At 41.7% G+C, this 20,128-nt stretch overlaps 1 protein-coding gene across 7 annotated transcripts in view; it reads right to left on the reverse strand.

The window, feature by feature from the left end:
- amph (amphiphysin) overlaps positions 1-19,979 on the reverse strand; it is a 49,282-nt gene extending 29,303 nt beyond the window's left edge. For 3 of the 7 annotated variants that reach the window (XM_085438764.1, XM_085438761.1, XM_085438762.1), the window contains exons 1-9: positions 19,836-19,976; positions 19,320-19,400; positions 18,241-18,295; positions 15,059-15,153; positions 14,873-14,968; positions 14,688-14,795; positions 14,477-14,562; positions 1,225-1,300; positions 1,050-1,132 (exon numbers count right to left, since the gene is read on the reverse strand). In XM_085438764.1, coding sequence (XP_085294890.1) covers positions 1,050-1,132; positions 1,225-1,300; positions 14,477-14,562; positions 14,688-14,795; positions 14,873-14,968; positions 15,059-15,153; positions 18,241-18,295; positions 19,320-19,400; positions 19,836-19,904 — 749 coding nt within the window. In that variant the 5' untranslated portion in view covers positions 19,905-19,976. Of the gene's footprint in view, positions 1-1,049; positions 1,133-1,224; positions 1,301-14,476; positions 14,563-14,687; positions 14,796-14,872; positions 14,969-15,058; positions 15,154-18,240; positions 18,296-19,319; positions 19,401-19,835 lie in introns of all 7 variants that reach the window. The other 4 variants (XM_085438760.1, XM_085438763.1, XM_085438759.1 and 1 more) reach the window with 2 other exon arrangements.
- Positions 19,980-20,128: the final 149 nt, after the last annotated feature.

Genomic DNA, 20,128 nt, shown 5'->3' on the forward strand with positions numbered 1-20,128 from the left:
GAAAAATGTATTGACAGCAATGTTGAACATTATTACACAGGAAAAAACAACTACACGTAAAATAATGACACCGTGACGCCTCTGCCTTTGTAAATGGAGGGAAAGTAACTGCGTGTAAAACCTGCAGACAGTCAGATTAACAGTATTTTGTCTCTATCTGCTATTCTGCAATTCATCTCATGTAAACAATAACGTGGCCACAGCGTGACGTGGAAAAAGGCACATACCTTTGACGTTGCGTGACGAACTCTGTATTCCTCGTCCACACGTAAACGCAAAAAAGGAGTTTAAAAAAATTTCAGTTTTCTGTGATTCGAAACGCCGTTTATGTGGACGAAACAGCTGCGTGTTCAAAAATACCCGTGTAGGTGCGGACACAGCGTAAAAGAGTTAGTAGTTTATTTCCTTAATACCTGTAATTTATTGCAGGTTACTTGTATTTGTTTAATTGTTTACTAAATGTTTGAAGTGTGAAATAAACCACGATGGAGCAAAATAAGGGTGTGTGAGGTTGGAGGATGTGTTTGTGCGTGCGTGTGCGAACATTTTTCTTGTAAAACAAAGGGGGGCGTAGCAAAAAAGGTTTGGGAAACACTGTCTTAATCCTAAATAAATTCTGAAGAACTTTCTGGAAAAAGAACAGTTCAAAGAAATCATTAAAAGCCCCAAATTACCATGACATCCATGTCCATGGTGAGTGGATTAAAACTCTATGGGTACTTTACAATGACCAGTTAATAAATCTGTGAAGGTTCTCAGTCATCCAGGTTATCGTAGTCCAGATGCTTTTCTTTCCAAGCTCCTTAGATGACCAGTTAAAATGCATGTGTTTGAACTGTGGAAGGAAACTGGACTATTATCTTTAAATCCCAGCCACCCAAACTCTAGTTTGATTGGTTTATGTTGAAAGAATAACTAAAAACAGAATAATAAAATTGATTTTTTCTAAACCCATTGCTGCCATCACATTGTACAATCAGTTTAAGACACTGAAACCAAACGCTGATCTACCTTCGTTTTCCTCAGTTATGGAAAAAGCTTGTACTGACCTCGGAGCCCCTTGGATGGTGAATATCTTGTCAGAGTGCTGCTCTCCCAGTTTGGTCATCACTTCGTACAGTTCTCTGCACACCTGGATGGTTTAAAAGAGACATTTTTCAGTTCAAATGATTTCGAAGAAAAAAAGAAAAGCAACCCTGTTGGTTTAGGAAATGAAAAACTCACCAGTGAGATCTCACGATGAAACTTTGCTTCAAGATTCGTTACACTCTTGAAGGTGCTGATGTAGAAGCCAACTCGGCTGCAGAACACAAAAGTAAAACTTGGTTGTTGTTGTTTTTATAAATACTACAATTTGGGGCTGTGAAGGTTCTCTTCTCTTCTCTTTTTTTTTTTTTTTGCCTGTCCCGTTTGGCTCTTTTGCCATCAGAATTATTGTCTAAAGGCGAGGAAAGATGCCCAACGGATTTACTTTACCAAATGGACCATCCCAGCCTTGCCGTAATGGTCTATTTGATTCACCTTTTATTGTTTATTTTATTTTTTATTTTCACTTGCTAAATACGGGACAGACTTGAATGAGGAAAAGAAAAGGGAGAAAGGAAGAGGGGGAAAAAACAGCGGAGAAGAGGGACGGGGATAAAGGGCAAAAAACAAAAACCAACTAAATAAGCAGACAAAAAATACATCTATCAATCACCTGGATTACCTGTTGAGAAAGAAAAAAGAAAACAAGAAAACGAGAGCAATACTGGTGCGACCAACTGTTCGAGTAACAAAAAAATTAAATAAAAAATACTCCGCAACTCTGAAAGTCTCCGTGTGGTCAACAGCAGACACACATTGTGCCCCTATCATGGTCTAAACCAATCAAAGATAGTCAGGGGCGGGACCTCTCTGATTGGTCGTGGTCCAGATATTCATGTAATCCGTGTATATGTTTGAAAGTCCAGGGCGGGCAGACAGACAGAGGTGAGTAGCTTGAATAAAGCGATATCGATTCATATTCACATCCTGAATCAACTTTTAAATATAAATGGATTTTGCCAGAAATGACAGAATCTCAGGTTAAAGCTCACAAAACTATTTCAACAAACAGCAAATGAGAGCACGTAAACAGATGCCACACAAAGACGTAAACGCGGACCCGACACATCCGAATCAGCTTTCTCTTCCTCGGCTTTCTCACCCAACGGCCCTCACACGGCATCGGGGCTGAAAAGCCGACAGCTCACTGATCCTGATGCGTCGGGTCGGCGCTGTGTTTACGTCTTTTTTTGCGCTCGATTCTGAGTCGCGAACCGGTCGCAGCAGATGGCCCCGCCCCTCCCTGAGCCGGTTCTTCCGGAGGTTTCTTCCTGTTAAAAGGGAGTTTTTCCTTCCTACTGTTGCCAAAGTGCTGCTCATAGGGGGTCATATGATTGTTGGGTTTTTCTCTGTATCCATTATTGTAGGGTCTACCTTACAATATAAAGCACCTTGAGGCGACTGTTGTTGTGGTTTGGTGCTGTGTAAATAAAATTGAATTGAATAGAGGAACTGCAGGAATGAGTCACTGATCCATAGTCTGATCAATTACCAATTCAATTAAACATATTTGTTCAATATGTGCGGTGAAGGACATGTCCTGGTCAAAAATGACTCCAAGGTTCCTCACAGCGTTACTGGAGGCCAAGGTAATGCCATCCAGAGTAAGAATCTGGTTAGATACCATATTTCTAAGATATTCAGGGCCGAGTACAATAACCTCAGTTTGATCTGAATTAAGAAGCAGAAAGTTAGCGGCCATCCAGGTCTTTATGTCTTTAAGACATTCCTGCAGTTTAACTCATTGGTGTGTGTTATCTGGCATCATGGACAGATAGAGCTGGGTGCCATCTGCATAGCAGTGTAAATGTATGCTATGTCTTCTAATGATGCTGCCTAAGGGAAGCATGTATAATGTAAACAGAACTGGTCCTAGCACTGAACCCTGTGGAACTCCATAATTAACCTCAGTGTGTGAAGAGGACTCTCCATTTACATGCACAAACTGGAGTCTATTAGATAGATATGATACAAACCACTGCAGCACAGTAGAATAGAATAGAATAGAATAGAATAGAATAAAATTCAACTTTGTTGTCATTGCACATGCACAGGTACAGGGCAACGAAATGCAGTGTGCATCCATCCAGAAGTGCTTTAGTGATATAGATATATTACAATATATATTAGCAATAATATAGATATGTGAGTATATTACAGAAATGGGTCTATTATGGTATGTTATAATGTACACGGTATGAAGTATGTTGTGAATATTCTATAACTATATGTACAGGCTGTAGTGAGTACAAGCTATGTACAGGCTATGAACAGGATATAAATATGAAAAACTATACAGAAATCTGAGATATACAGCTATACAGAAATGGGAACTATGCAAGTTGTAAACAGTTGTAGAATTAAAATTATCATATTGTACAGAATGATTATTTACACAGAGCTATACAGTAGTGCAGTTAAAATAAGTGAGATATGTGGATAATTTCTACAGAGGTATGTAAAGTGCTAGTGGTTGTGAGTGGTGGTTCAGTCCATGTTATTATTGTGTGTTTGACGGTACAGTTGTCCATTGTGTGTGTAGGTGGTTGTGGGTGTGTGTATATGTCCAGTCCATGAGTTTAACGTGGGTCAGATGTCAGGAGGCAGAGTTCAGGAGTCTGACAGCTGTGGGGAAGAAGCTGTTCTGGTACCTGGTGGTCTTAGTCCGGAGGCTCCTGTAGCGCCTCCCAGAGGGCAGGAGGGTGAAGAGTCCATGTGATGGGTGACTGGGGTCTTTGATGATTTTCCCAGCCCTTTTCAGACACCGCTTCCTGTAGATGTCCTTTAAGGCAGGAAGTGGTGCTCTGGCGATGCGCTGGGCAGTTTTCACGACCTTCTGCAACGCCTTCCGGTCCGAGGCAGAGCAGTTCCCGTACCAGACTGTTATACAGTTGGTCAGGATGCTCTCGATGGTGCAACGATAGAAGTTCACCAGGATGTCTGAGGACAGGTGGTTCTTCCTCAGAGTCCTCAAGAAGAAGAGGCGCTGGTGAGCCAACCAGCTTGGAGCAGTTGGTCGTCCAGGTGAGATCCTCGGAGATGTGGACTCCCAGGAACTTGAAGCTGCTCACACGCTCCACAGCCGTCCCCTTAATGTGGATGGGTGGATGTGGGTCAGCATTCCTCCTGTAGTCCACGATGAGCTCCTTGGTCTTCTCGGTGTTAAGCAGCAGGTTGTTTGTGTTGCACCACTCAGCCAGACGATCCACCTCCTCCCTGTAGGCGCCCTCATCGTTGTCACTGATGAGGCCAATCACCGCGGTGTCATCTGCAAACTTAATGATGGTGTTGGAACCATCAGCAGGTCTGCACAGTCGTGGGTGAAGAGGGAGTAGAGGAAAGGGCTCATCACACAGCCTTGTGGTACACCGGTGTTCATTGTGATGGTAGATGAGCAGTGGTTATCCAGCCGGACATGTTGGGGGCGGTTGGTCAGGAAGTCCAGTAACCATTTGCACATGAGGGAACTGATGCCCAGGTCTGTCAGTTTCCTGATGAGTTGTGAGGGGTGGATTGTATTGAATGCTGAACTGAAGTCTATAGGACTTTGGAGCGTGATGTCACGGGGGTGGGCGTGGAAAGGATTTTGGCCCGATCCGCCATTTTGGGGGTCTAAGTAAGGAGCGAAATCATAGCCATGGTTCGTACTTGCTGTGTGGTCGGCTGCAATGTTCGATCTTACGACCGGCACGGGAATAAGTTTGGATTGTCTTTTTATGCTTTCCCAACCTGGAAGCAACATGAAGGAGCTCATGTATCGGATATTACCAAACGAAGGCGTCTAGCCTGGATAGCAGCCGTGAGACGAGCTGATATCATGTTCTGTTACGTCTCCAGATATCAGCTGGTGTGCTCAAGACATTTTCATTCCGGTAAGTTCTAAATATGTTCACATCACACTTTATAGCTGAATAATATCATCGTCTCGGAACTTATAGAAATTGCGATCAAACATAGAATGGAGTGACTTGATTGGTTGATGTAAAGACAATAAATGAAATGAGACAGGAAGGACACAAATTGGCGTTAATAATTTACCCGATTATCAATGTGTTAATTTGCATGTACTTTACAATTATGGGCATATAATATGATAACGATATTTTAGCAGTTAAATGATAAATGTGTAACATTAATTATGGTGGGGGGTGGAAAATGGCTATTTCACTCGATGCACTCCAGCTGACTTACTTTGATGACGTACTCAGAGTTTGGCGGCTTGAAAATAGCCAAATCTTGCACCCAGCCATTTGTAAATTGGATGTGCGCCTCCAGTGACTTGTAATTACGAAACTGGTTCGCTGTGTAAGCGCTTACTCCACAAACAAGATACGTGAAGATATCGGGGTAGGACAGTGGCGGTAAGTCGTCTGGGTCTTTACTCCACTGCCGTATTTCAAATGGGTCCAGATTTGCGATGCACTCTATTTTTTTTCAAGTACCGCTGCTTCGCCTCTGGACGCAATCGGTCTCTATACCGTCCGTTTTCTTTTGAGCTGCTTTTAAGCATGTTTCTTGTCGTCGTCGTTCCAACACAGTGTGTTTGTTTTGATTCGTAGACCCCAAAAATGGAGCTGCGCTCCCACAATGCATTGCGGCGTGACGTCAACTCCAAAGCCCTATAAACAGCATTCTGGCGTAGGTGTTGTTGTTGTCCAGGTGTGAGAGGACAGAGTGCAGTGCGATGGAGACTGCATCCTCTGTGCTCCTGTTCTGGCGGTATGCGAATTGGTGGGGGTCCAGGGTGGGGGGAGACAGGATTTGTAGTGTGCTAGGGCCAGCTGCTCTAAGCACTTAGTGATGATGGGGGTGAGTGCTACTGGGAGGTAGTCATTGAGGCTAGATGGGTTGGAGTTTTTGGGTATCGGGACAATGGAGGTGGATTTGAAGCAGGCCGGTACCACAGCGTGGGCCAAGGACAGGTTGAATATGTCTGTCAGCACTCCTGCAAGCTCCCCAGAACACGCTCTGAGAACACGCCCGAGGATGCCATCAGGACCTGCAGCCTTGTGGACATTACCTGTAATACCTACAGCATGTTCTAATCGCTCTAATAGGATATTATGGTCGACAGTATCGAACGCTGCACTGAGGTCTAGCAGGACAAGCACAGAGACGAGTCCACTGTCAGAGGCCATAAGAAGATCATTTGTAATCTTCACTAAAGCTGTTTCTGTGCTGTGATGAGCTCTGAAACCTGACTGAAACTCTTCAAATAAACCATTCCTCTGCAGATGATCTGTTAGCTGTTTGACAACTACTCTTTCAAGGATGTTTGATATGAAAGGAAGGTTGGAGATTGGCCTATAATTAGCTAAGACTGCTGGGTCTAGAGATGCTTTTTGAGTAAAGGTTTAACTACCCCTTGTGATGTCCACGGGTCATTTTTGTCCTCTAAAGAAATCTTTTGCTATCAAAAATGTGTTTTTTATTCATCAAATGGTCTGAAAATAACAGAAGTTATTCATTACTATACTATGAATGATTGGAATAAGTTTTAAGTAATTTGATTTATTTATGTGGTTTTTATTGAATTTTATAACATTGGTGGTCCTCGTAGGACAAAAATGACCCCAAAGTACAAAGTGTTGCAAAGAGCCGTATTTTCACACCATACTGCTTTCAAACATCTTTGATCTTGGATCACTGATGTGTGGGGTCAAGCACTGGTCATAACAACCACAACAGGCAGCACAATGAGGAGGCAGGTGCTCTATATTCAATGAAATTTTATTTATACAGCGCCAAATCACAACAACAGCCGCATCAAAGTGTTTCGTATTGTAAGGTAGACTCTACAATAATACATACACAGAAAGTATCCTCAAAAGCCTCCATTGCACTGGAGATTTGCATACTTTGATGAGCATACTTTTTTTTACCATGTTGTGCAAAGCAATGACCAGTAGGACAAAGCAGATATTGTCCTCTAGTATAATGAGGAGGGAGAATCAATGTTCAGGAAGATCCAGGGTTAGAAGATATAGAAAATATTTGTCAATATTTAGAGCACATGCTACCCTTTCTCTGAAAAAGCACATCAGCCACCTGCAGAAGTGGAAGAAGGCTATGAAGTGAAGAAAAGTGATGAAGAATCTGAACTATGTTCAAGTAGGTTCTCAGGCATCCAGGACATGGTAGTCTGAGGAGCTTGGAGAGAAAGTGACTGGGCTTCTTGAAGTTTCTTGAATTTTCAGAATGTGAAACTGAAATAGAAGATGTGTCAGAGGACTACACATCATCCATTTCAATTATCAATCAATCAATCAATCAATCAATCAATCAATCAATCTTTATTTATAAAGCACTTTTCATACAAAAAAAATGTAGCACAAAGTGCTTTACATAGTTAAAAGCAGCCCACCCCACCCTCCAACTCACTCCCCACACTCTCATTAACATAAATGATGTGAATACACACATACCCCCCCCCCCCCCCACACACACACACACACACACACACACACACACACACGCGCGCACACTTAAAGAGTAAAAATTGGGCTGGGCTCGCATGAGCCAAGTGAGGAAACACTATAACAGGGAGCCGTCTGCACCGGGAGCCGGTCACAGACCGCAGCCTCCAGGCTGGGCACACAGCAGGAGGGAGGCCAAGGAGCCCCCCAGCCAGGCTAAGAGGACCCTCAGAGACCCAGCAGCCAGTCGATCACAGCCCCGGTGCAGAGAGCACCCTCTGAGGAAACACTGGAGATATGACACAATAGGATATATACAGGGTAAAACGATAAAGTAAATAAGAACAGGATACAATATAAATATAAATAGAGTAAGAAGATTAAAAAATGAATAAGAATAAAATCAATAAATATTAGGTAAAGTCTAAATTAATAATAGAATAACAGGATAGAATAAATAAGCATAAAATAAATAAACGCTAAGTAAAAGCTAAATTAAAAAGGTGGGTCTTGAGCCTGTTCTTAAAAACATGTACGTTCTCTGCGGCCCTGAGCTCCTCCGGCAGGCTGTTCCACAGACGAGGACCATACCACTGAAAAGCTGCCTCTCCGTGAGTATGTGTCCTGACTTTAGGGACAATTAAAAGGCCAGCACCAGAGGACCTCAGGGTCCGCGAGGGTTCGTATGGTAAAAGCAGATCTGAGAGATAAGAAGGCCTAAGACCATTAAGACATTTAAAAACCAATAAAAGAACTTTAAAATCGACCCTGAAACACACGGTGAGCCAATGCAGCGATTCTAAAACCGGTGTAATGTGGGCCCGCCCTCTGGTCTTCGTCAGCACACGAGCTGCCGAGTTTTGCAAAAGTTGTAAAGTTGAAATATTCTTCTTAGGAAGACCAGAGAGCAGGGCATTACAGTAATCAATGCGACTGGTAATAAAAGCATGCATCAGCATCTCTGTGTTGGCCCAAGAGAGAATAGGGCGGACTCTGGCTATATTTTTTAGATGATAAAATCCAATTTTGGTCACATGTTTAATATGTGGGATAAAACCAAGCTCAGAGTGAAAAATAACACCCAGGTTTTTCACTTGTAGCGAAGGACATAGTGAAAATGCCTCTAATTTAGACAAGAGTTTCTCTCTCTGAGCCTTGGGACCGACGATTAAAACTTCAGTTTTGTCCTGGTTAAGCTGTAAAAAGTTTTCTGCCATCCAAGATCGTATATCTAAGATACAGTTAAAAAGGGCATCCATTGGTCTGGTGTCATCAGGAGACACGGAGATGTACAGCTGAGTGTCATCAGCGTAACTGTGGAAGTTCACTCCATGCCTCCTGATGACACCGCCGAGAGGGAGCATATACAAATTAAAAAGTACAGGGCCTAAAACCGACCCTTGAGGCACACCACATGTCATTTTATGGATCTTAGAGGAGCATGTATCCATACTCACCATAAAAGATCTGTCAGAGAGATAGGAAGTGAACCAGTTGTGTACAGCACCAGAGAGGCCCACCATGTGTTTCAGTCTGTTTAAAAGAATAGCGTGGTCTACTGTATCAAAGACTGCGCTTAGATCCAGCAGCACCAGGACTGAGAGCTTTTGGGCGTCCCAGTTACATCTAAGATCATTTAAAACCTTTAGGAGAGCCGTCTCTGTGCTGTGGTTCACCCTAAATCCAGACTGGAATATCTCCAGGATCTGTCTATCATTGAGAAAATCAGTAATCTGAGTAAAAACAAGTTTTTCTAAGATTTTACTTAAAAATGGTGAGTTGGATACAGGTCTGTAGTTATTAAAATCATTACAATCCAAATTGCTCTTCTTCAGAAGGGGCCTCACCACCGCCGTTTTAAAGGCAGCAGGGAAGACACCCAACTGAAGAGAGCAATTCATCATGTATAAAAGCTCAGCCTCAAAAAATCCATAAAGTGTTTTAAAGAGTGAAGAAGGGATTGGATCTAAAAGACATGTGGTGGGTCTCACTGTGGAGAAAACCTTCTGAAGGTTCTCAGCATTAACCAGGACAAAGCTGTCCAGTGTCTCCTCAGGTACAATCGAGCCCTCAGATGTGTTTACAATCATATCGCGATTAGATAAAATATCAGATCTGATGGCGCTGATTTTTCCCCTGAAGTGGTCTGCAAACTGCTCACAGAGTGAGTCTGTGGGGGTTCTTTGGGAGCTGTTAAAATCAGGGTTAAATAAATGATCTATGGTGGAAAAGAGGACCTTGGGATTATTTTTGTTATTACTGATTATTTTGGCGAAGTATGAATTTCTTGAATTCCTTAATGTATTATTGTACATTTTAAGTTGCTCGCAAAATATTTGATGGTTGATAGTATTTTTATTTTTCCTCCACCTCCTTTCTGCTGCCCTGCAATTTCTTTTGAGTTTTTTGACTTCTTCGTGATGAAGACAAAGAATCAAGCAGGAAAGAGGAATCAGCTGAGACAGAGGAATATTTGCAGTAACGTGAGGAAACACTGATCTGGTCTTCTAACCTTCCCAGTGACAGACGATGCCTGACTCTCTCATGTGCCTCAGAGAAAGATGATCTACCACAGTCCAAGCACATGTGCCAGGTCCCATACTCCTTCAGTGGCTTTTCTACTCGAGTACTGAAAGCATTATACACAGTGTATTCTGCTTGTATTCTGCTTTTTAACGTTCACGTGCCAATGGATGCATCAGAGACCAAGTTGGGGTTCAGTAACTTGCCCAATGACACCTTGGTAAGAACTCCAGACTAGAGCACACAGAGATTGAACCAACAACCATCCAATTAGCAGATGACCTGCTCTACAGCCAACTCGATGACGAACAAGGAGGGACAACGAGAGAGGAAGAAAAATGGACCGAATGCAGCTGTAGGCATATGTGGGTGTGTTGATTCTTACTGCCGTGCATCCAGTAGAGTCGCTACGGCCAGTTTATGACATCCTGAGTCTGGTAGAGAAGTTTTAAAGGTGACACAAGATTAATCATAGAAGCACAAAAAGGACATAATTTCTTGATAAAGACACAATAGATGATCGTCGTTCATGACACAAACGTGCTCCCATTTGAGGTGTATGGTGTGTGTTGGTGTTGACTTGACTTGAAACACAAGTGGGTGTTCCTCCTGCTGTGATGTAAGATCCTGGTACTGATGTGACTGTATGAGCACCAAGTCCCCTTCAAAGGACTCTGTCCCCTCCAACAGAACATCCAAGTAAACCAGGGAACTTTGAGACAAAAACATGGGCAGCATGTGATGCAGGTCCAGCTGTACATGGAACATGCTCTTGTGCGATGGCAAACCGTCTGTCCTGCAGTCAGGACACGCGAGTTGTCCCTAACATTGCAGGTTTCCAAAAGAAAACAATCACCTGTAACAGCTTGTTTACTGTATATGACCCTTGGCCTGCAACTGCAGAAAGAATGCTGTCCATGATGGGACCAGTGCAGAGGAATAAACCTGAGCTTCCTCCTGCACTTGGGTCAAATATGGACACGCCTTTGTCCTCATGAAAGTTTGCCTTCACTCAGACTCATGCCCTCCTACCATGCCAAAATATAGAAAACTGTCAGGCAATGAGTTGGAATAAAGTTGAATAAAACCTTGAAACACAGAGATGGATGATATTTTATACTTGTTGCTTTATAAACAGTCAAAGCAAACGGGGTCATTTTTGAGCCCTGAGGACCACAGGTGTGATTATGTGCTGCCATTTAAAATTTATAAATGGTTCAAAAAAAGAATTCTCACTAAAGTTCAACATACAGCACTCTGTATGTTGAACTTTAGTGAGAATTCTTTTTTTAATTTTTATTTTTTTTTAAATATTTAATTTAATTAAATATTTAATTTTCTTGTTTTATTTTCGCTAAAAAACAGGGTGTATTTTTTGTAAACAAGGTCTGGTGGCCCTAAAATGTAAAATGTTGGGTAAATTATGTGTTAATGTGTTGGTCTTAAGTAAAACTAAGGTGTACCACTGAATTGATTGTCAATTTATACTTTTTACTTTAAAAAAACAGTCAAATGAAGTGGGGACATTTTTGACCCCTGAGGACCACCAGTGTGATTATTTGCTGCCATTAAAAATTTTTATAAACGCTTGAAAAAAAACTTTCTCACTAAAGTTCAACATACAGCACTCTCTAGTTATTCAGATAGTCAAAATTATCTAAACAATTAAATATTTTATTTTCTCAATTTGTTTTCGCTAAAAAACAGGGTTTATTTTTTGTAAACAAGGTCTGGTGGCCCTAAAATGTAAAATGTTGGGTAAATTATGTGTTAATGTTAGAGATGGACCGATCCGATATTACGTATCGGTATCGGTCCGATACTGACCTAAATTACTGGATCGGATATCGGAGAAAAATAAAAAATGTAATCCGATCCATTAAATATCACGAAAGCACCTCACAAAACTTGCAACACGCCGTAACTCACCTCAGAACGTTAGCACGTCAGAGCAGTATGCATCACGTGATAGAGCGGCTGTGGCATGCGGGACCTGTCGGTGGTCTGGATAGCATTTGGAGCTTCGCTAGCAACCCGGCATTTCATCTCCGACAAAGTTATCCCGAGAGAAGTAAAGCAAGTGTGTAAGTCCATCTCTGAATGTAAAGCATTCCTGCGTTAAGCTTAACAAGCGATATATGGAGCGACTGCCTCTCCTGCTGCTACTTCAATCATGAAACTGCTTAACGATCAGCTGATCGGCTTTTCTGTCGCGAGTCCGTCTCTCTAGTTTGTTTTTGGCCCACTTTGCACCAGAAAGAGTAAACCAGCGGCTGAACAACAGCAGCACGTTTAAGCTTGATCAGCTATTGTTAGAATGTATTTAATATTACTTTCTACACCAGGATCTTTTTCTACGTAGCTGACGCTGGTAACTGTGCAGGGGCGGATCTAGCAAAGTTTAGCCAGGGGGGCCGATAGGGCATGAACAGGGAAAAGGGGGCACAAAGACATACTTTTCTTTCTTATTCTCATTTAAAATGTCGAGCTTTTAATAAATAATTATCTGACACCCAAAGTTTTAATTTGATGTAAAATGAATAGAAGTCAATTACTGTATATAGTAACTATTAAGTCTAATATATATACCCTAGTAAGCTATAGTACTTTTTCCCTTTGGGAAGGTACCATCTGTGCAGTCTGCAATTTTGTTGAAGAAAGATGTTGAATCTATTTAATATTTCTTGAAAAATAATTGATTTCTGTGCATTTTTTTTCACACTGCATCAAATTAAGGTTGATTACGTCGATTAAGCATCATGAGGTGGAGCGTGAGGGGTGGTTCCCTATTTTTTATTTTTTTATTTTTGTTGTTGCTGGGAGTTGGAACCCTATTAGTTAGGTTGCTTAATATTTATGCTAAGTACTCTTTAAAATACCAGAATAGGGAGGATGGTGTAGGTTTAAGTTTATTAGATTGATCAGTATTGCTGAACTATGAAATATTTTTTTTTGCATACAGGTATAACAGAATAGCTTTAGTGTAGTTGTTGTTTTAAACTTGAGTATGAACTTATACAAAATGCAGCAAGATATTTAAAAAACAGTTTTGTTGATTAAAAAACACTATATCGGATTCATATCGGTATCGGCAGATATCCAAATTTATGATATCGGTATCGGACATAAAAAAGTGGTATCGTGCCATCTCTAGTTAATGTGTTGGTCTTAAGTAAAACTAAGGTGTAACACTGAATTGATTGACAATTTATACTTTTTACTTTAAAAAAACAGTCAAATGAAGTGGGGACATTTTTGACCCCTGAGGACCACCAGTGTGATTATGTGCTGCCATTAAAAATTTATAAACGCTTGAAAAAAAACTTTCTCACTAAAGTTCAACATACAGCACTCTCTAGTTATTCAGATAGTCAAAATTATCTAAACAATTAAATATTTTATTTTCTCAATTTGTTTTCGCTAAAAAACAGGGTGTATTTTTTGTAAACAAGGTCTGGTGGCCCTAAAATGTAAAATGTTGAGTAAATTTTGTGTTAATGTGTTGGTCTTAAGTAAAACTAAAGTGTAACACTGAATTGATTGACAATTTATACTTTTTACTTTAAAAAAACAGTCAAATGAAGTGGGGTCATTTTTGACCCCTGAGGACCACCAGTGTGATTATGTGCTGCCATTAAAAATTTTTATAAACGCTTGAAAAAAAACTTTCTCACTAAAGTTCAACATACAGCACTCTCTAGTTATTCAGATAGTCAAAATTATCTAAACAATTAAATATTTTATTTTCTCAATTTGTTTTCGCTAAAAAACAGGGTGTATTTTTTGTAAACAAGGTCTGGTGGCCCTAAAATGTAAAATGTTGAGTAAATTTTGTGTTAATGTGTTGGTCTTAAGTAAAACTAAGGTGTAACACTGAATTGATTGACAATTTATACTTTATACTTTAAAAAACAGTCAAATGAAGTGGGGACATTTTTGACCCCTGATGAACTGCATTGTATGCAAATCGGGAGGACATCACAAGGGCTACAGCCAGCTTGAAGGCCTGTGGTACATAGCTGATTATTAGAGATAGGTTGATCATATTTAAGATCGAAGCATTAATTAATGGCAGGACTTCTTTGAGCAGTTTTTCTAGGAATGGGGTCTAAAAGACACGTTGATGGTTTGGAGGAAGTAATTATTGAAGTTAACTCAGAAAGATCAATTGGAGAAAAAGAGTCTAACTTAACATCAATGGTACTAAGAGTAGCTGTAGAAACCATCGCAGGTTGCTACATATGGCCTGGAACTAATCAGTGTTTTAATAATAACTTGTTCAATCTATCAGGGATCATGTACAAAAGCAGTCTTCTCTAAGATGTCAGTATTAAAATCCAGACTCAAACCAGGAGCTCGTTGTTCAGGAGCTTTAACCTTTTTTCTTATAAGTTACTCACCCTGAAATTTTAGTTGCCCACTCAAACCTAGCATGCTATGTCAAAACTCACCGATCCCAAAGAGTTGGCAGTTCTTCCTGTAGACCAGTATTCAACTCATCAAACACCTTCTGTGCCTTTTTGAGCTCCTCCTCTGCCTACAGACAAAGTTCATGATTAAATCAACTACAAAACACCTGCACAGATACAACAGCTGCACAGGTAACAGGAAACAGCTGATCCTTTATCTTGTGAATGTCCGTCTACACATGAAATGACTCACTTTGATCATCTTGCGGTCATTCTTCATCCCAGACGTCTGCATGGTTTCCATGTGGTGTCGGGCACTGTCATAGTCAATGAGTTTGCGGCTTCTTTTGGCGACACGGGTCTGAAACGAAAAGAAGTTGAGCTTTCATGACATGCATCCATTTCAGAAAATCATTCCCTAACCAAACTGTTGATTGCCTTGAGATCTGGAAACTGCTGCAGGTATGCATCCAGATTTAGCAGTGTCGAGTCCACCAGCTTGTTGTGGAAGTCTTCCCACAATGCATCACAGTCCTGCAGAAAATAGAAACCTAGGTTTATGGTACATATTTCAGGTGGATTTTGGTGTTCTTCTGTACTCTGGGATGTTTTTATGACTCTGACCTTCCCGATGGTCAGGACGTCATCCTTTCCATGCCAGTCGGGTTCATAGACTTCGTGCAGAGACTGAGTCAGGTTGATGGATGCTTGCTGCATCCCTGCCAATGACAGTACAATTTCAGCTGGTGGTCACAATGGCAACATTTAACTTTGCTACTCACTGCGTAAAGAAGATAAGCCTTTCTCTATCGTCCTGTCCGGAAATTTTAAATAGTGAGGTCAGAGCTCTGCCCACCTGCGCCATCTAACTGAAACCTTTTCTGTGAGGCTATGTTAGTTTACTCAGGAGTTGTAGTTCAATTTAATTCAGTTCCATTTTAATTATACAGCACCAAATCATAACAGTCACCAATTATTACTTCCAGGCTGGACGACTGTAATTCATTATTATCAGGAAGTCCTAAAAACTCCCTGAAAAGCCTTCAGTTAATCCAAAATGCTGCAGCAAGAGTCCTGACAGGGACTAGAAAGAGAGAGCAGATTTCTCCTGTTTTGGCTTCCCTTCATTGGCTTCCTGTTAAATCCTGAATTGAATTCAAAATCCTGCTCCTCACATACAAGGTCTCAAATAATCAGGCCCCATCTTAGCTTAATGACCTTGTAGTACCATATCACCCTATTAGAGCACTTCGCTCTCGCTCTGCAGGCCTACTTGTTGTTCCTAGAGTATTTAAAAGTAGAATGGGAGGCAGAGCCTTCAGTTTTCAGGCCCCTCTTCTGTGGAACCAGCTTCCAGTTTGGATTCAGGAGACAGACACTATCTCTACTTTCAAGATTAGGCTTCAAACTTTCCTTTTTGCTAAAGCATATAGTTAGGGCTGGACCAGGTGACCCTGGATCCTCCCTTAGTTATGCTGCAATAGACGTAGGCTGCTGGGGATTCCCATGATGCACTGAGTTTTTCCTTTCCAGTCACCTTTCTCACTCACTATGTATTAACAGACCTCTCTGCATTGAATCATATCTGTTATTAACCTCTGTCTCTCTTCCACAGCATGTCTTTATCCTGTCTTCCTTCTCTCACCCCAACCTGTCACAGCAGATGGCCCCGCCCCTCCCTGAGCCTGGTTCTGCTGGAGGTTTCTTCCTGTTAAAAGGGAGTTTTTCCTTCCCACTGTCACCAAAGTGCTTGCTCATAGGCGTTATAAATAGGGGTGGGTTTTAATAATCGATTCATCGATTAAAATGGATGCTGGCTTGGATAATGTAATATCGATTCATTAAAATCCTGAATCGATTTTTTTATATAAATGTATTTTGCCCAAAATTCCAGAATCTCAGGTAGAACGTCACAAAATTTCAACAACCACCAAACATTTAAAACAGTAAATGAGAGCAGGAACACGGATTCTGCACAAAGACGTAAACACAAAGCGCGGACCTGCGGATCAGAATCAGTGAGATGTCGCCTTTCTTACCTGACGGCACGGACACGGTCGGGGCTGAAAGCCAACAGCTCGCTGATTCTGATGTGTCGGCGGGTCCGCGCTTTGTGTTTACGCCCTTTTTGCGCTGATTCTAAAGCTGTTGGTTTGATCTCTCTCCAGACAATATTGACTGAACCAGCAGCAAAAGAAGATCCAAACTACGCTTCACATAAACATCGTCATGGACTCCCTCTGACTTTTGCTGTTTTGCTTCCACCACAATAAAATCACACTTCATGCACAGCTCTCTCTCTCTCTCTCTCTCTCTCTCTCTGTATACTTCAAGAACAGTTTCCCGTCTATCCCTGAAATCTGTTTTCTGCATTATTCGCTTGCTTGTTACGCACCGTCTACCGTTGTTTACAGCGTTGTCGGCCGCTGTTTTTTTTTTCCTTTTACTTACTTCCAAAAAGAAAACCTAATTTCTGCCGTTCAACAGGCTTCTGAACAAATTTAAACTTTTTAAAATTATGCAAAATGCAAAACGCTCAGCTGTGTCTCTAATAAAACCGCTGTAACTTCAGAGGTGATGTTCATAAGTTGATTAATGATTTTCTTTCGTTTTTGATCTACTGCAGAATATTTTTATAAAATCTCAGGCCAGGAAAATCACCTCCATGTTTTCTGTGTTTTATCTTCAGCTGCTTTGACACAAAGGCCTCTGCTGTGATGCTCACACCTGTGATAAAGTCTCGCAAGTGTCAGCTTCCTTTTTATAGATACAAAAATATGTAAATGTACTGATCTGAATTATAATATTTCTGGCTGTCTGAGGCAAAATTTCCCAGATTCAAATCGAATTGAATCGAATCGTGGATCGAATCGATTCAGGACCTTGTGAATCGGAATCAAATCAATTCTAGAAATCAGTGACGATACCCAGCCCTAGTTATAAAGCACCCTAAAGCGACTGTTGTTGTGATTTGGTGCTGTATAAATAAAACTGAACTGGGCGCCTCCTGGGTGAGGTGTTCCAGGCATGTCCCACCGGGAGGAGGCCCCGGGGCAGACCCAGGACACGCTGGAGAGATTATATCTCTCGGCTGGCCTGGGAACGCCTTGGTGTTCCCCTGGATAAGCTGGAGGAGGTGGCTGGGGAGAGAGAGGTCTGGGCCTCTTTGCTTAGGCTGCTGCCCCCGCGACCCGGTCTCGGATAAAGCGGATGAAGATGGATGGATGGATGGATGGATGGATGGATGGATGAGTTGAATTGAATATTGAATAGAATCCTAGTGAGGGGCAGCCAATCATAACAAAGTAGTCTTGAAGGGGAAGAAACTAAAAAAGCTTTTTTAAGACAGAGGATGAACTGATGCCACATTCCAGGTACCTCGTAATTCAGCAGTGGCATCACTCCTGAGTTCATATGTTTCAGTAAGAAAGTTTGCAATGTGAGAAAACAAAACAGGATTTGTTTTGGTTCTTAGCAAGATAGAGTCCTTCAGTTATTACTGACAATACAGCATAATAATATTTTTTGTACTTAAAAACTCCCCTGCAGCACATTCATGGATAGAGCCTGGTCAGTACTCTCTATGTCTTATTTAGTGAGTCACAAATACACCACAGTGGCAGTACAGATTCAAAGTTGACTGCCGCCATCTTGGACTGTTTACTTCTGTGGCTGCTCTGACTTTCCAAGTAGGTTGCAGCATTAGATAATGAAAGATCATTATAAACTGTGAATCATGCAAAGTGTCACTGAAGACGTTTCTTTCATTTGAGGTTTGTATCACGTAGATAATGAACCATACAGACCTTTAATGGCAGACATGTAGGCCTTCATCTCCCTCTGCAGCCGAGAACCTTCAGTCTGGCAAAGCACACACAAACGTGATATCAGTTATTTTACACTGGAGGAATTTGGTTTCCACATTTTGCAGAGGTTTCCTCCTGTTCAAAGGGAGTTTTTCGTTCCCACTGTCACCAGTTTCTTGTCTGAGTTTTCTCTTTATATTATAGGGTCTTTATCTTACAATATAAAGTGCCTTGAGGCAACCGTTGTTGTGATTATGCACAATATCAATCAAATCAAACATAAACTGAGGTTTTTCACACTAAAGGCATGAACTGAGCTCTCTACGACACAGGATTTGGAATCCAGGTAACTTAAAGTTTAACTCTGTGTTTTCAAGGTTACACAGAGTGTTTACGTCTTACCAGGTTACATTGCCATGGTAAGTGGTGCTGTACTCGCCTCACATATTCTGTTAACTGCCAACTAACGAATCAGATCTCTGGAAAATAAGGCCACTGCAGATCTGTTAGAATGGCTGAGATCTCATCTACAGCACGCCTGGGCATTAAAAACACCTGGTCACGTGGCTGCCTGGCCCCTTTCAGGTCAAAGGGAAATTTGTTAAAGCATATATCATGCAGTTTCTCCCCATCAGAGAATGGCTTACCGTTTACCAGAAAATCACAATGTAATTTTGTTGCTTTTATTTTGAAAGCAACTCTTATGTTACACATTTACATCTGTATAAAATTGAAAGTCTTTGAATTTTTGAAATTAATGTGAATGCTGATTAAACAGTGATCAAACATTGGAGTTTTTACATATACACTGTCTGACTGTGACACCTGCTCCCACCAGCAGTGGTTTATAATGAGGTCAAATATGGAGACAGTCAAGTTCAGCTTATTAACCAATTTGTCAGTAATTATCCAGCCTTTGTCTTCAAGTGTCAGTGAGAGCTGTACATCCAGAGCAGAGCATTGAAGTCTTCGACCTTCCAGCTCTGTATAAAATCTGTAAGTAAACTAAGCCAAGTTGACCTGGTAAATGGCCTGTATTTGTAAAGCACTTCACTTAGTTATCCCAGGTATCGTCTTACCTCCTGCCTCCGGAAGTTGATGACCACCTGTTCAAACTGCTCATCTTTGGTCTCGTCTGCTTTTCCCAACTTCTGCAGTACCTGAAAGAGAAATCACATCAAAGCGCCTGATAAATAAAACTAAGGTAGCACAATGACGTCATCACGTCGTGGACAACATTGTCGACCTTGGACCTGGGAAATACGTCACTAACGTCTTTAATTTTCAAGAGGAAAACGTGCGTGACGCGTTTTACCGCACACGTGACATCACGATCTGCTTCAGCCAATCAGAACGTGCTCTATTTGTTTTTGATGATTTCTCCGTTTCTGATGATTTTTCTCCTCAGCCCGTAGCTAATCACGTGACCTCCGAGCGGCTCAATAGCGGATGATCAGTAATACATCGATCCTCATGTGTGAGCGATCGGATTAGAGAGCGGCGGTGACCGGGCCTCCTGCAGCCTCCAGCACCGCTTCTCCATCCGCCCTCCGCATCACCTCCATCACCTGCTCCTCCTCTCCTCCCCCTCTCACCTTCTCCTGGGCTCGGTTCAGGCGCTTCTGCACGTTCTTAGCGAAGATTCCCGTTTTAATTTCCGCCATGACGACCGCACCGAGAGAGAGCGGAGGATTACCGGAGACACGGGAGGGGGAGGGGTGTGTAAGTGTAGTGGGGCGGGGCCGAGGACTCTTTGCTCCTCTGATTGGACGGTGTGTGTGTGTGTGTGTGTGTGTGTGTGTGTGTGTGTGTGTGTGTGTGTGTGTGTGTCCGCGAAGCTTTCAGACTGTCACGGGTTAATCTGCAGGTGGAGCAGCTTACTCACGAG

This window comes from Copadichromis virginalis, linkage group LG18, assembly GCF_057382275.1.
Source record: "Copadichromis virginalis isolate Kocher_CV1m ecotype Utaka linkage group LG18, C_Virginalis_male_GT1.1, whole genome shotgun sequence".
NCBI classification, from domain to species: Eukaryota; Metazoa; Chordata; class Actinopteri; order Cichliformes; family Cichlidae; genus Copadichromis; species Copadichromis virginalis.